The following is a 13,140-nucleotide window of genomic DNA, read 5'->3' as shown; positions in this document are numbered from 1 at the left end:
GTGACTGGAACTGAGGCACGGTTGAGTGACAGAGCACATCCTTTTACAGGTATGAGGCCCTGAGTTTACGTCCTAGAACGAAACAAAAACAAAACACATCTTCCCACCCCCTCCTCCCAAAAAACCCTACAGTATAATACTAACATTGGTATAGACATTCAGAACAATGGAAATGAAACAAGTGTCCAAAACAGTGCCATACTCTATGATTAGTTTATTATCAACATGGGTTCCAGGACCACTCAACAGGAAAAGAACAGTCTGTGCCAGCACAACTGGATCTCTATATGCAGAGTGAAGATGGACTCCCTTTCCCACACATGGACAAAAATTAACTCAAAATGAATCAAAGACCTACATTTAGGTCTAAAACTAAGTCTTTATGATCTTATATTTGGCAGCCAATGTTTATATAAAACACCAACAACTCTGGCTGTTCTTAAAATGAAAATCACAAAAATAATATAGCTGGGCTTCAAAATAAAAAATTTTGCATGAAGGACAGTATCCAAAAGCTAAAAAAGCCAGTCACTGTTGGCTCATACCTGCACTCCTGCTCAGGAGGTTGAGAACGAAGAATACAACCCAAAACCAGCCTAAGGAAGAAAGTCTATAAGACTTTTATCTCTAACCACTCAAAAGCCAGAAGTGGATCTATGGCTCAAGTGGTAGAACACTCATCTTGAGCAAAAACAAAACTCAACTCAGGGACAGTGCCCAGACCCCGAGTTCAAGCCTCACGATAGATGCATGGAAAACACACACCCACGCAAAACAAAATCTGGACATTTTGGCGCATATGCTAGTAATATCAGCACTAGGAAGGCTATAGATGGATGTGAACTCCAAGCCAACCTGGGTTACACAGAGTTCAAGGTCAAACTAGATTACACAATGACATGCTGGCTTCAGAAAACCAACACACAAACCCATGAAATGACATCCTAAAGAATGGGGAAAATATTTGCAAATTGGGTATCAAAAGTATAGAAAAGAAAGCATGAAAGCATGAAGGGCAACAAACTGATAAACAGCCCAGTTTCAAAATGAGCAAAGTACCTGAATAGAAATTTATTCAAAAGAGATGTAAGCCAGAGATTGATTATACATCTGAGATACTAGCTACTTATTAGGCTGAGATTTGAGAATCTCAGTTCTAAAATAATCAAGCAGACAAATCCAAGAGACACTAACTTCTAATTAACTAAAAACCTAAAATACAACTGTGGTTGAAGTGGTTAGAGTACCAGCCTTAAGGGAAAGTGCTTAGCTAGAACTTGAGGTCCTGAATTCAAACCCTTGCACTAGCACCAGCATCAATCTCCCCTTCCCCCCCCATAAATGGCCTATATACACATAGATACCTCACTAGGAAACACAAATTAAAACCACAGTGAAGTGTTAATTTAGCACATCAGGGTAGTCATTATAGAAAAACATGGAACTAAGCCTCAATAAGGATGGGCAGAAATTGCCTGAAGAATGGTGCCTACTGACAGGAAAAGCAGTTTTGTAATTTTTCACTGAAGTTATGTGCAGATCTTCCAGATGACCCAGCAATTCTACTTCTAAGTATACGTGTGGAAAAAAATGAGTTACAGGGCTGGGGATGCAACTCAGTGGTACCTGCCATACACAAGGTTCAATTTCTAGCACTGAAGGGGGAGAGGAATCAATTGTTCAGACAAAAATGTACACAGGAATATTCATAGGATCACTATTCATGATACCTAAAAGGTAGAAACCTTAAAGCCTGTCCACTGATGAATGGATGAAGAAAATGTTGTCTACCCACACAACGGGTAGTCAGCCTAGTGGTAAAGTGCTCGCCTCACATGCACAAAGCATTCGATTCCTTGATACCACATACACAGAAAAAGCTGGAAGTGGTACTGTGGTTCAAGTGGCAGAGCACTAGCCTTGAGCAAAAATTGTCCAAGGACAGTGCACAGGCTCTGAGTTCAAGCCAGACTGCAAAAAAAAAAAAAAAGGTAATTTCTTTTTTTTTTCTTTTTGCCAGTCCTGGGCTTGAGCTCAGGGCCTGAGCACTGTCCTTGGACACTTTTTTCTCAAGGCTAGAGCTCTACCATTTGAGCCTCAACACCACTTCCGGCTTTTTTCTATGTATGTGGGACCAAGGAATCGAACCTGGGTCTTCACGCATGCTAGGCCAGCACTTTAACCACTAGGCCAAACTCCCGGACCAAAAAAGGTAATTTCTTATACACACTACATAGATGTACTCTCAGAACTGTAGGGTAAGTGAAATCAGCCAGTAGCAAAGGATGCATAGTGTTCACAGCATTTACATGAAGTGTACATGTAGGTGGAGGACACAGTGGTGGTTTCTGGTGGCTAGAGAGGGTAGAATGCTGGGGAGCACTATTTAATTGGGATAAAGTTTCCTTCTGGTAAGGAAAATGTTCTGAAACTCGGCAGTGAAGATCATGACATCCTGTAAATGAAGTAAAAGCCATTCAACGGTACACTTTAAAATGTAAAATGGTGAATTTTATCTCATGAACAAAGACAAAAGTAATGAACACTGCCGTTTCCTCTCCACCCAAAAAATGTACAGTCATAGATTCCAGATAAGCAAGTACTGAACCAATGAAACAGTCAGAACCTGAACCTGTCTCAGTCCCATTGTATGGTATCTCCATTTTCCCTAAATAAGCAGCCTCAGGCCAGGCGCTGGTGGCTCACATCTGTAATCTTAGCTACTCAGGAGGCTGAGATCTGGGGATCAAGGTTCAAAGCTTGCCTGGGCATTAAAGTCCATGAGACTCTTATCTCCAGTTAACTACCTATAAACTGTAAATGGTGCTGTGGCTCAAGGGGTAGAGCAATAGCCTTAAGATAAAGAACTCAGGGACAGCACCCAGGTCCAGTGTTCAGGCCCCAAGACCAAAAAATAATAACAGTAAGCAGCCTGCCTTCAGGCAAGTACATAAATGCTACGTCCAGCGTCACATCTCTTCAGCTGGGGTTGCACAATTCTCAAGCTCTTGTTTCTTCTCTAAAAAGAAGATCTCAGAAAGCACACATTTGTACACAACAGCCAGCTGTTGGCCTCCATATTTACATGTTGTAAAATGCCTTGTAAGAAAGGGACCAGCTGTAACAGCTGCCTTTCTCCAATGAGCCTGACAGCCACCTGTCAAGGCTGAGAGTCACTTTCTGGCCATAAGAGTTGGATGGCTGCCAGGAGAGGCTCATGCTGCTCACCCTTCACGCCCCCCACCCTCAGATGGGCAGGGGAGAGGAGGCTAGCTCTCTTCAGGCTGAGGTTTGTTAGCATCCTCAGGGTGTCTGACCTAGGGAGTCTCCACCTGCAGAAATCCCACTTGGCAGTCACCATCTAAACTCAAGTCCTCAGACACCCATGGAAATGGGTGCCATCTCTTTAAGCCCTGATGTTCTTTGTGATTGCCTGAGAGCTTGTGTTTCCCTCACTTTGAGCAGGATGAGAGACTGCCATGGTTCCCTCTGTCATTCAAATTGAGAGCCCTGAGTCAAGACTGCAGCTAACCTGCTGGGATCTTTCCAGGTCCCACACCTTTTCCCCATCCAAACACATACATGTGTTTACATATGCTTATATACATAAACAAAAAGGACTGACTGATTAAACTGACAGATTTATACTGGGACTTGAACTCAGCACTTATGTGCCATCCCTTAGCTTTTTCTACTCCAGGCTGCTATACTTTTTTTTTTTTTTTTTTTTTTTTTTTTTTTTTTTTTTGGCCAGTCCTGGGCTTGAGCTTAGGGCCTGAGAACTGTCCTTAGACTTTCTCCAGGCTAGAGCTCTACCAGTTGAGCCTCAGAACCACTTCTGTTTTTTTCTATGTATGTGGTACCAAGGAATTGAACTCAGGTCTTCGTGCATGCTAGGCAAGCACTCTACCACTAGGCCAAACTCCCGGCCCAGGCTGCTATACTCTTGAACCATACCTCCACTTCTGGCTTTTTGGTGGTCAACTGGAGATAAGAGTCTCACTGATTTTTCTCTCTGTGCTGGCTTCAAGCTGTATTCTTCATATCTCAGCCTCCTGAGTAGTTAGGATTACAGCACCCAGAACCCGTCTTGTTTTCTTTTAGTTTACATCTGTGGGGGGGGGGGGTGTCAGTCCTGGGGCTTGAACTCAGAGCCTGGGTACTAACCCTGAGCTTATTTTGCTTAAGGTTTGAACTCTACTATTTGAACCACAGCTCCACTTCCAGCTTTCTTTGAGTAGTTTAATGGAAGTAAGAGTTTCATAGACCTTCTTTTCCTGCCTAGGCTCGCTTCAAACTATGATCCTCAGATCTCAGATTTCTGAGTAGCTAGAATTATAGGCGTAAACCACTAGCACCTGGCTGGTTTACTTTTTAGATAGGGTCTTGTGCTTTTTCCCTGGGCTGGTCTTGGAACTAGTAAGCCTCAGACCTCCATCTCCTGAGTAGCCAGGATTACGGATGTGCAACGCCACACCCAGCCTGCTGTAGAGACAGGAGCTTGCTAACTTTGGTCTGGGGTGGCCTCAAACCATGATTTTCCTGTTGCTTCCTCTTATACCGAGATTATACACATGCTATTTCATCCTTCATTACTTTTAGAATTATAAGCTGGCAGGAAAAAAGGCAGAGGAAAGACAAAAAAAGATGGAGTAACAATTCTGAGCAGCATATAGTGAACAATTTTTGAATAACTGAGCTGACAATTTCAAGTTTTATCTCATGTAGGTAAAACATGGCTAACACAAAGTCTATGCAACCATATCAACACTGTAAATCACCCTATGCACAGAAAATGCTGGAAGGAGGTTTTCACTCTAAGCTAATCAAAGGTAATTATGGGTAACAGGATCATGGGTGGCTTTTTCTTCCTGTATCTTCAAATTGTTGTAATCATCACAAGTCCTTTGCAATTATAAAAGGACAGGTGTGTGTCCCCAACACCCATGCAACCCACACAATACCTACCCACCTACCTTGTTGAGCTTGCCAAGAGAAGATATGAGGTCTGCCCATTCACTTGAGGACTCAAAGTTTCTCAAAGCCTTTTCAATCACTGAAGAGTAGCTCCGGTATCTGTAATCATTTAAGAGCTCCTGCTCTTCAGGATCCATCTTACATTCTCACAAAGAAGAACGTCTCTATAAGCAAAGGAAACAGGAATACCAGTGAGGAAGCTATTGGATGATGCAAATCCTTCCTGACCCAGAGCTAAAAAGACACGTGTCTACAAAAGCACTCTGCATACACTCACTGGACAATCCAGTTCAAATATTTAGCAAGGCTTCTGGCCCAGGCACTGCAGTAAATAAAAGATAAAGAGTTCCGGTCCTCATGGATTCTCAGGGAGACAAATGTACAGATGAGACGCAAGAATGATACCAGGTCCTACCTAATTGATAGAGTTAATTCTAGAAGTCAAACATGCAAAGACGTTGTTAGGCAGAGCTTCTCTCCCACACAGCATTTATTTATTGTCAGTTGCGGGGCTTGAACTCAGGGCCTGAGTGCTGTCCCTGAGCAGTTTTGCACTTTACCACTTTGAGCCACAGCTCCACTTCTGGTTTCTGTGTAGTTAACTGGAGATAGAGTCTCACAGAGACTTTTCTGGCTTTGAACCACAATCCTCAGATCTTAGCCTCCTGTGTAGCTAGGATTACAGACATGTTATTTTTTAAAAAAATATTTTTATTATCTTAATATAGTTGTAACTGATGTTCACTTGAATGGCAGATTCATTTAGAAATTCAATCTTCTACAACTAGAATGGAAATATTCTACAAGAAAATCAGGTGGAAGAAAAAAATTAAAGAAAATAAGGATGTGGGCTATGATGTAGCTCAGTGGTAGAATATGTACACAGCCATTTGTTAGGGCCAGGAGTATGGCCTAGTGGTAGAGTGCTTGCCTAGCATACATAAAGCCTTGTGCTCAATTCCTGGGTAACATACACAAGAAAAGTCAGAAGTAGTGCTGTGGCATAAGTGATAGAGCACTAGCCTTGAGAAAACTCAAGGATAGGGCCTAGGCTCTGAGTTTCAAACCCCAGGACTGACCAAAAAAATAAAGAATGCATAGTCATTTGTGAGACCCTAGGTTTGATCTCTGAAAACAAACACCAAATAGGCAAACAAAAATTCCAGAGAAAAAATGATTGGGTGGGATGCTGAGGCCTCTTATCTGTAATTCTAGGTACTCAGAAGACTGAAATCTAGAGGAACAAGGTTTGAAGTCCACTTAGGGAGAAAAGTTCAAGAGACTCCATCTCCAATTAACCAGCAAAAAGCTGGGCTGGAGGTATGGCTCACGTGCATGGCTCAATCATGAACAAAAAAGCTGTGCATGAATGAGAGAACAGTTAAAGCCCCAGTATAAAAAATAAAAACAAAAACAAACAAACAAAAAAACCACTAAATTCTGAATTGCATCCACTCAGCTTCCTTAGTCTGTCCTATTTTTTTTTCTTTTCCCCAGTCCTGGGACTTAAACTCAGAACCTGAGTACTATCCTTGACTTTCTTCTACTCAAGGCTAGCACTCTACCACTTGAGCCATAGCGCCATTTCTAGCCTTATTTATATGGTACCGAGGAATCAAACGCAGGGTTTCATGCATGCGAGGCAAGCCTTCTACCACTCAGTCACATTCCCAGCCCTCAGTCTATCCCTTCTTGAGATTTTTTGATTGTTCTGTACTCTTCCCTGCCCTTGTCACTCAAATCCTGTTGGTTTTCTTTCCACAACAATGATTCAATTGCTCTTTACCACAGTGCACTGTTGTATGAGCAAGTTTCCAAATGGCTTTCTCCTTGCCTGTTTAATGTATTTCCTTTTACACAGTAGTCCAAGAGTCCTCTTGAAACATAAATCAAATACCTATTTTTGTTACATTCAAAACTCTTCCTACTAAGCTTATAATAAGTGTAAAATTCTTTCATCTCCAGCCCACAAGGGCTCATCTTCTGTTCTCATTGCCCTGTGCATGACTCAAGGCAGACTCACCCCACCACAAAGCCTTTGCATGTACCCCTACAAAATTAATTTTTAAGAAGACCTATGACCTCTTTATGCCCTCTTCTGAGACAACAGCCCTCACAGTCTGAAAATAGTAAGGGAACAATGCAATAAGAGGTAGTGGTTTTGTCTTGCGAAGTGAAGAATGAAAGCTTGGCATCTGCAGAAATTCCATTGCTGGGTCTTTCAGTTCCCCGGGAAGAAATTCAGTGTACCTGCAGCACTGACATATACCATGTGTGTAGTCTGAGCTGATGAAAGGAACTTGAATAACACGGAGTCCTAGTCTCAAAGTCCATAGCCTAATGAAAGGAGGAAATAAATATCTAACATGTAATTACAACTTAAGGTAACACACTAAGGAAGAGAGGCATTCTGAGAAACAAGTCTGACTGGGGCAAGAGGAAAGAGGAAGTCCAGTCACAGCAGGGGAGTCCTCAAAGTCTACAGGTGTGGGTGGCTCAGGCTACCAGGAAAAGAGCTGCATCGCTGATGAGGTGTGTGTCTAGAGGGCAGGGCATAGGGTGCTTTACCACTTTACTCCTGGCAAGAAGACAGTCAGCTAGGTAACAGGAGGTAACTAGAGCTGAATGTTTGTTATGACTGGCTGAAGTACTACCTGGTATAACGTAACATGTGAGAAGTTTGGAAACAATGGTTTAAAGTATGGGGCCCAGTTTCCTCTTCTGCATGAGCTTGGACATACATCAATTCCGCATGTGTTTGTTCTGTACATCACATAGGAGTACCACAACATGGGTATTATTGTCCCCAAGGACAATGAGGAATACTGGAAGTCAGGCCACTTAAAAATCTCCTGTACCAGCGTGATGGCTCATGCCTTTAATCCTAGCTATTCAGGAGGCTGAGATCTGAGGATAGCGATTCAAAGTCAATCCAGGCACTAAAGACTATGAGACTCTTATCTCCAATTAACCACTAGAAAATGGGAAGTGGTACTGTGGCACAAGGGGTAGGGTGGTAGCCTTGCGCTGAAGAGCTCAGGGAGAAGAGCTCAGGGACAATGCCCAGGCCCAGAGTTCAAGCCCTACAACCACTAACAACAACAACAATAATCTTCCCCTGTCCCTCTGGGGGCAGCTGGCAGACAAAGGATTCCAACTCAGTTCAGTAAGTTCATTACATGAGCACAAAAGAGACTAGCTTGACCCATCACAAGCTCTTTCATCAGTGATCTTGCACACTGTCCTGCATTTTTTGTGCGGTTAGGTTGTTCAGTAAGATGACAGTCACAGTAGTAATCATCCACACCAAGTGCACTTGAGCAGAAATAAATTAATATCACCAAAAACAATAAAAAATGTATACAGGAAATTTCTCATTTTACCCACTCTTAATTTCTTAAAAATAAGTTCAAGTGAAAACAAATCAAAACATCTGCCAGAGACTAAAGAAGTTAATTTGCCTACCAGGAGGAAGTGTTAGATGAGAATGAAGACTGCAAAATGGCAAAGCCTTCCAGAAGCAAGAACATTTATCCGTAAATAATGAGCACACTGCAGCACAGAATCACTCAGCCTCAACTAGGTTCTTATCATCTCCGGGGCACATTATTCTAAATTTCGTCTTTCAAGTCATGATTAAGGCGTATTGAAAAACAATGAAGGGGAAGTGGTGCTGTGGCTCAAGTGGTGGAGCACTTGCCTTGAGCTGAATTGCTCAGGGACAGCGCCCAGGCCCAGAGTTCAAGCCCCACGACTGACAAAGAAGGAAAAGAAAGAAGGAAAGAAAGAAAGAGAAAGAAAGAAAGGAAGGAAAGAAGGAAGGAAGGAAGGAAGGAAGGAAGGAAGGAAGGAGAAGGGGAAGGGAAGGGGAAGGCAAGGGAAGGGAAGGAAGGAAGAAAGAAGGAAGGGAAGGAAGAAAGAGCAGGCAAGCACGCACTTGGTTGGGCACATACACCAATGTGTGTGTTGGTTCCCACCTTTAATCCTAGCTACTCAGGAGGCTGAGCTCAGAGGATCACAGTTCGAAGGCAGACAAGAAACGTCCATAAATGGATACTCTTATCTCCAATTAATCAGCATTTTAAAAAAAAGACGGAAGTGGAGGTGTGGCCCAAGAGGTAGAGCACCAGCCCTGAGTGAAAAAAGAAAAGGATAACATCCAGGCACTGACTGCAAGCCCAAGTACCGGTATTCCCCGCCACCCCCGCCACCCCCGCGGAGAGTCTCCAACACCTCCCCAGAGTCGCGGGGCGACATCTGTGGTCACTGCCTGGAGCCTCGGCTAGGGCGAGCGGCTGGGGCCCGGCCCGCCCTGCGCGCACGGCGGCGGGGATCCCTTCTCGGGGACAACCCAGGAGAACCGGGGTCTCCCCAGAGCAGGAAGCCCCTCCTCCTCCGTCCCTCCAGGTGTGCACCCGCAAACAAAGGCTGAGCTTCAGCTGCAGGCCCAGGGCACCGGCGCCTGCGGGACGGGACCCAGGCCGCGCATCCTCCTCCGCGAGGACGGGGACTCCGGAGCCGACCCCTCCCGGGCTGCCCCGGGGGTTCCCGGCCCGGGTCCCGCATCCTCCTCCGCGGGGACCGGGACGCCGGAGCCGACCCCTCCCGGGTTGCCCCGGGGTTCCCGGCCCGGGTCCCGCGCCCACGCGCGGCCTCCGCAGGCCAGGGCTGGCCCCGCACTGCAGCAGCGCGCTCCGCGACCCGGGCCACCGGGCCCGCCTCCACCTGCGTCCTGGGGCCGCCACCGCGCCCTCCGAACCCGCAGGCCGTCCGCGCCGCCTCACGCCCCGGGGCCCCGCGGGAACCAGAAGCCGGGTACTCCAGGAGGCCGAGGGGGTGAACGCTAGGTAAGGGCGCAGGCACGACTTACCAGCGGCAGCAGCCCTGGTGGGCGGGCGCGCCCACAAGCGGCACGGCGGAGCCAGGAAGCTTCACCGGAGAGAGCCGGGAGCGCTGGCCGCCGCGGCGCACCGAGAGCAGTGAGGAAACGCCGCGCCCGAGCCCCGGCGCCCGCTACCCTGGGGGCGGGGCCTCCGAGGGGCGTGGTCCTGGTCACGGGAGGCGGGCGGGGGCGGGGCCTGGGTAGGGCTGGATGGAAAGGCTGAGAGCGGGGCGGGGCCTCCGAGGGGCGTGGTCCTGGTCACGGGAGGCGGGTGGGGGCGGGGCCTGGGTTGGGCTGGATGGAAAGGCTGAGAGCGGGGCGGGGCCTCCGAGGGGCGGGGTCCTGGTCACGGGAGGCGGGCGGGGGCGGGGCCTGGGTTGGGCTGGATGGAAAGGCTGAGAGCGGGGCGGGGCCTCCGAGGGGCGGGGTCCTGGTCACGGGAGGCGGGCGGGGGCGGGGCCTGGGTTGGGCTGGATGGAAAGGCTGAGAGCGGGGCGGGGCCTCCTGGAGGGCGTGGCTTGTCCCGGGGGCGTGGCTCTGGTGGGGCAGTGTCTGGGAAACCGAGCCTCGATCTGGGGGCGTAGCTTCTGGAAACCGGAAGGTGGAGTCCTGCAGGCGGGATCGGGTCGGGTCTCCGGGCACAGGGCGGGGACTGAGAGGTCGGGCCGGGCTTTGGGGGAGGACTCGAATGGAGAGGGGAGGGCCCTGGGCCTGAACCCTGCGTCCCCGCCCAGCCAGGGAAGCCGAGGCCCGAGTTTTCCTCGTCTTCTCGCTGTGGGCGTCGCCTGGAGGCCGAGCGAGGCGCGCAGGTGAGCCGGGTGCCCTCGCCTTTCTAAGGCTGAAGCTCGGAGAGCCTCGCACGCGGTGAACACCAGAGCTATCCGTCTCATCCCGCCCTTTCTGTGGGGACCACGCGGGCCCTCCCGTGAGGAGGACTGGGCGGCGCTGCTGACGGCACCTGGCCCTCTCGGGGGCATGGAAAGGGCTCGTTTCCGCCTCCTTGTGTGCGGGCTGGCTCAGGAAGAAGAACGTCTAGTCAGTTCTATAGATCATTACCATTTCCAGACCAACCCTCACCCTGCCTGTCATCCTGACCCACCCTCTGGGTATGTGGCTAAGTGGTAGCGAGGCCTCTGTGTTCAAGCATATTGCATAAACTAATAATAATAGTAATAGTAAATTAAGGGTGATAATACTTAATCTAAGTGATATTATCTGGTTATTTGATCTTCAAGTGAGCTTGGGTAAATGTTTCATAAAGAAACGTGGCATAGATGTGATATACATTTTAATTTTAAGGTCCTTTCTTCTCTTTCATAAGATCCTCTCGTCCCCAAGCCTTTTTCTACAAGATCCAAATCAAGAACTCTGAAGACCCATTGGCAATCCAATCTTATTATGAGGATTCACCTGTTGTCATTGACACTCTAAAGGGGCCTGGAGTCACTTGCAGACTCAAGAGTGTAGAAGGCCAGGCAGGCAAAGAGGCCAAGTGGCTTTAAGCAAAAATAAAGACCCTATCTTAAAAATAACCTAAAAACCAACAGGGCTGGGTACTGGTTCAGATACTGGAGGACCTGCCTAGCAAGCATGACGTTATGAGTGCCAGTCCCAATACTACCACCACCACCATCAAATATTTTTTTTTAAGTCATCCTGGCTGTAGCTTAGTGAGGAGTGAGACCAGGTAAAGACATCTTAGTCAGAGCAGAAAGATGATCCAGTTTCGGAAGCATGAACAAGGTGAAACAGAAGGCAGGGCAGTCTCATCCCCAACTTTCCATCCTTAAGACTAACCTATGCTCAGCTCCTTAAGAGTAACTTGCTTTGCTTAATGAGATGAAGCTGACCTCATTCTTACAATTGCAAATAAAAGGCATCTAACATCTTTAAATTGTTACAATTTGGTCTTTTGATAGAACCAATAAAAATGTAAACAACATGGTGATGCACAGCTGTAATTCAATCACTCAAGGGCAGTCTGGGGTACATAATAAGAACGTGCCTCAACACTGGGCTCAAAACAACAAGCAAAGCACTGGTGGCAGATGCTAATAATCTTAGTTACAAATGAGGCTCAGATATGAAGATCGTGATTGAGGACTGCCACAAAAGCAAAACAACCTTCTCAAATCTAACAAAACAGAATAAGTATAAAGAAAGCTTGGAGTATTAAGGAAACAAGATAAATTGTCATCTTTACATAATATACTAGAAACTATGGAGAAACAGCTGGGATCTGAATCTGTAATTCTACAACCACTCTTGAAAGCGCCCTCCCAAGGCTGACAGCATCCAGATTGCCTGGGAGCATATTAAAAATGCAATTGTGGGCTCTACTATAGACACACTGAGATGGAAGAAGCAGTACAGCACCAGTTCATGGTAACACCCAATAGAGTCTGAGACTATTGCATGTTCTTTTTTTTTTTTTTTTTTTGCCAGTCCTGGGCTTAAGCTCAGGGTCTGAGTACTGTCCTTGGATTTTCTCGAGGCTAGAACTCTACCACTTGAGCCTTAGCACCACTTGTGGCTTTTTTCTACATATGTGGTACCAAGGAATCAAACCCTGGTCTTTGTGCATGCTAGGCAAGCACTCTACCAGTAGGCCAAACTCCTGTCCCAACTATTACATGTTCTGTTCTGTCTCAGGCTAAAAAATGTGGGAATGGGCCATCACAGTGGCTCATGCCTGTAACCCTAGCGACTCAGGAGGCTGAGATCTGAGGATCAAGGTTCAAAGCTAGCTGGGGCACAAAAGGACCTGAGACTCTTATCTCTAATAAACCTCTAGAAAACAGGAAATAGGGCTTGGCTCAAGGATAGGATGGCAGCTTTGAGCTGAAGAGCTCAAGGATAGTGCCCAGCCCCAGCGTTGGGGCAGTATCCTTGAGCTGAAGAGCTCAGGGACAGTGCCGAGGACGAGTTCAAACCTCATGACCCTCCCCCCCAAAAAAATGTGGGAATGGTGATAGGCAGTGACCTGAAATTTTAACTTCTTAAGAAGCTGAGCTCTGAGAATCATGGCTCAAAACCAGCCTAGGTAGGAACATTCCTTGAGACTCCTACCTCCAAGAAACCACCAAAAAGCTAGAAATGGAAGTATGGCTCAAATAGTAAATTAATAGCCGTTAGTGAAAAAAGCCAAACCAAGAGCACAAGGCCGTGAGTTCAAGCTCCAGTACTAGAACCCAAATATATATATATATATGTATATGTATATATATATATGTATATTGAAATGGCAAAATGGGTCAAGTGCTGGTAGCGTATGACTGTAA

At 46.8% G+C, this 13,140-nt stretch overlaps 1 protein-coding gene across 4 annotated transcripts in view; it reads right to left on the bottom strand.

Annotated features, from left to right (window-relative positions):
- The window catches only part of Dop1b (DOP1 leucine zipper like protein B), a 93,537-nt gene extending 83,604 nt beyond the window's left edge, over nucleotides 1–9,933 (bottom strand). For all 4 annotated transcript variants that reach the window (XR_016538164.1, XM_090349191.1, XM_090349200.1 and 1 more), the window contains exons 1-2: nucleotides 9,848–9,933; nucleotides 4,977–5,141 (exon numbers count right to left, since the gene is read on the bottom strand). Coding sequence is in view for 3 of the 4 variants with exons in the window: in XM_090349191.1 (XP_090205317.1) it covers nucleotides 4,977–5,114 (138 nt within the window). In the remaining variant the exon portion in view is untranslated. The remainder of the gene's footprint in view (nucleotides 1–4,976; nucleotides 5,142–9,847) is intronic.
- Nucleotides 9,934–13,140: the final 3,207 nt, after the last annotated feature.

The sequence above is a fragment of the Megascapheus bottae genome, chromosome 1 (assembly GCF_031878675.1).
Source record: "Megascapheus bottae isolate mThoBot1 chromosome 1, mThoBot2.hap1, whole genome shotgun sequence".
NCBI classification, from domain to species: Eukaryota; Metazoa; Chordata; class Mammalia; order Rodentia; family Geomyidae; genus Megascapheus; species Megascapheus bottae.
Note: the sequence above shows the minus strand (reverse complement) of the source record. Positions and strands in the feature narration are given on the sequence as shown.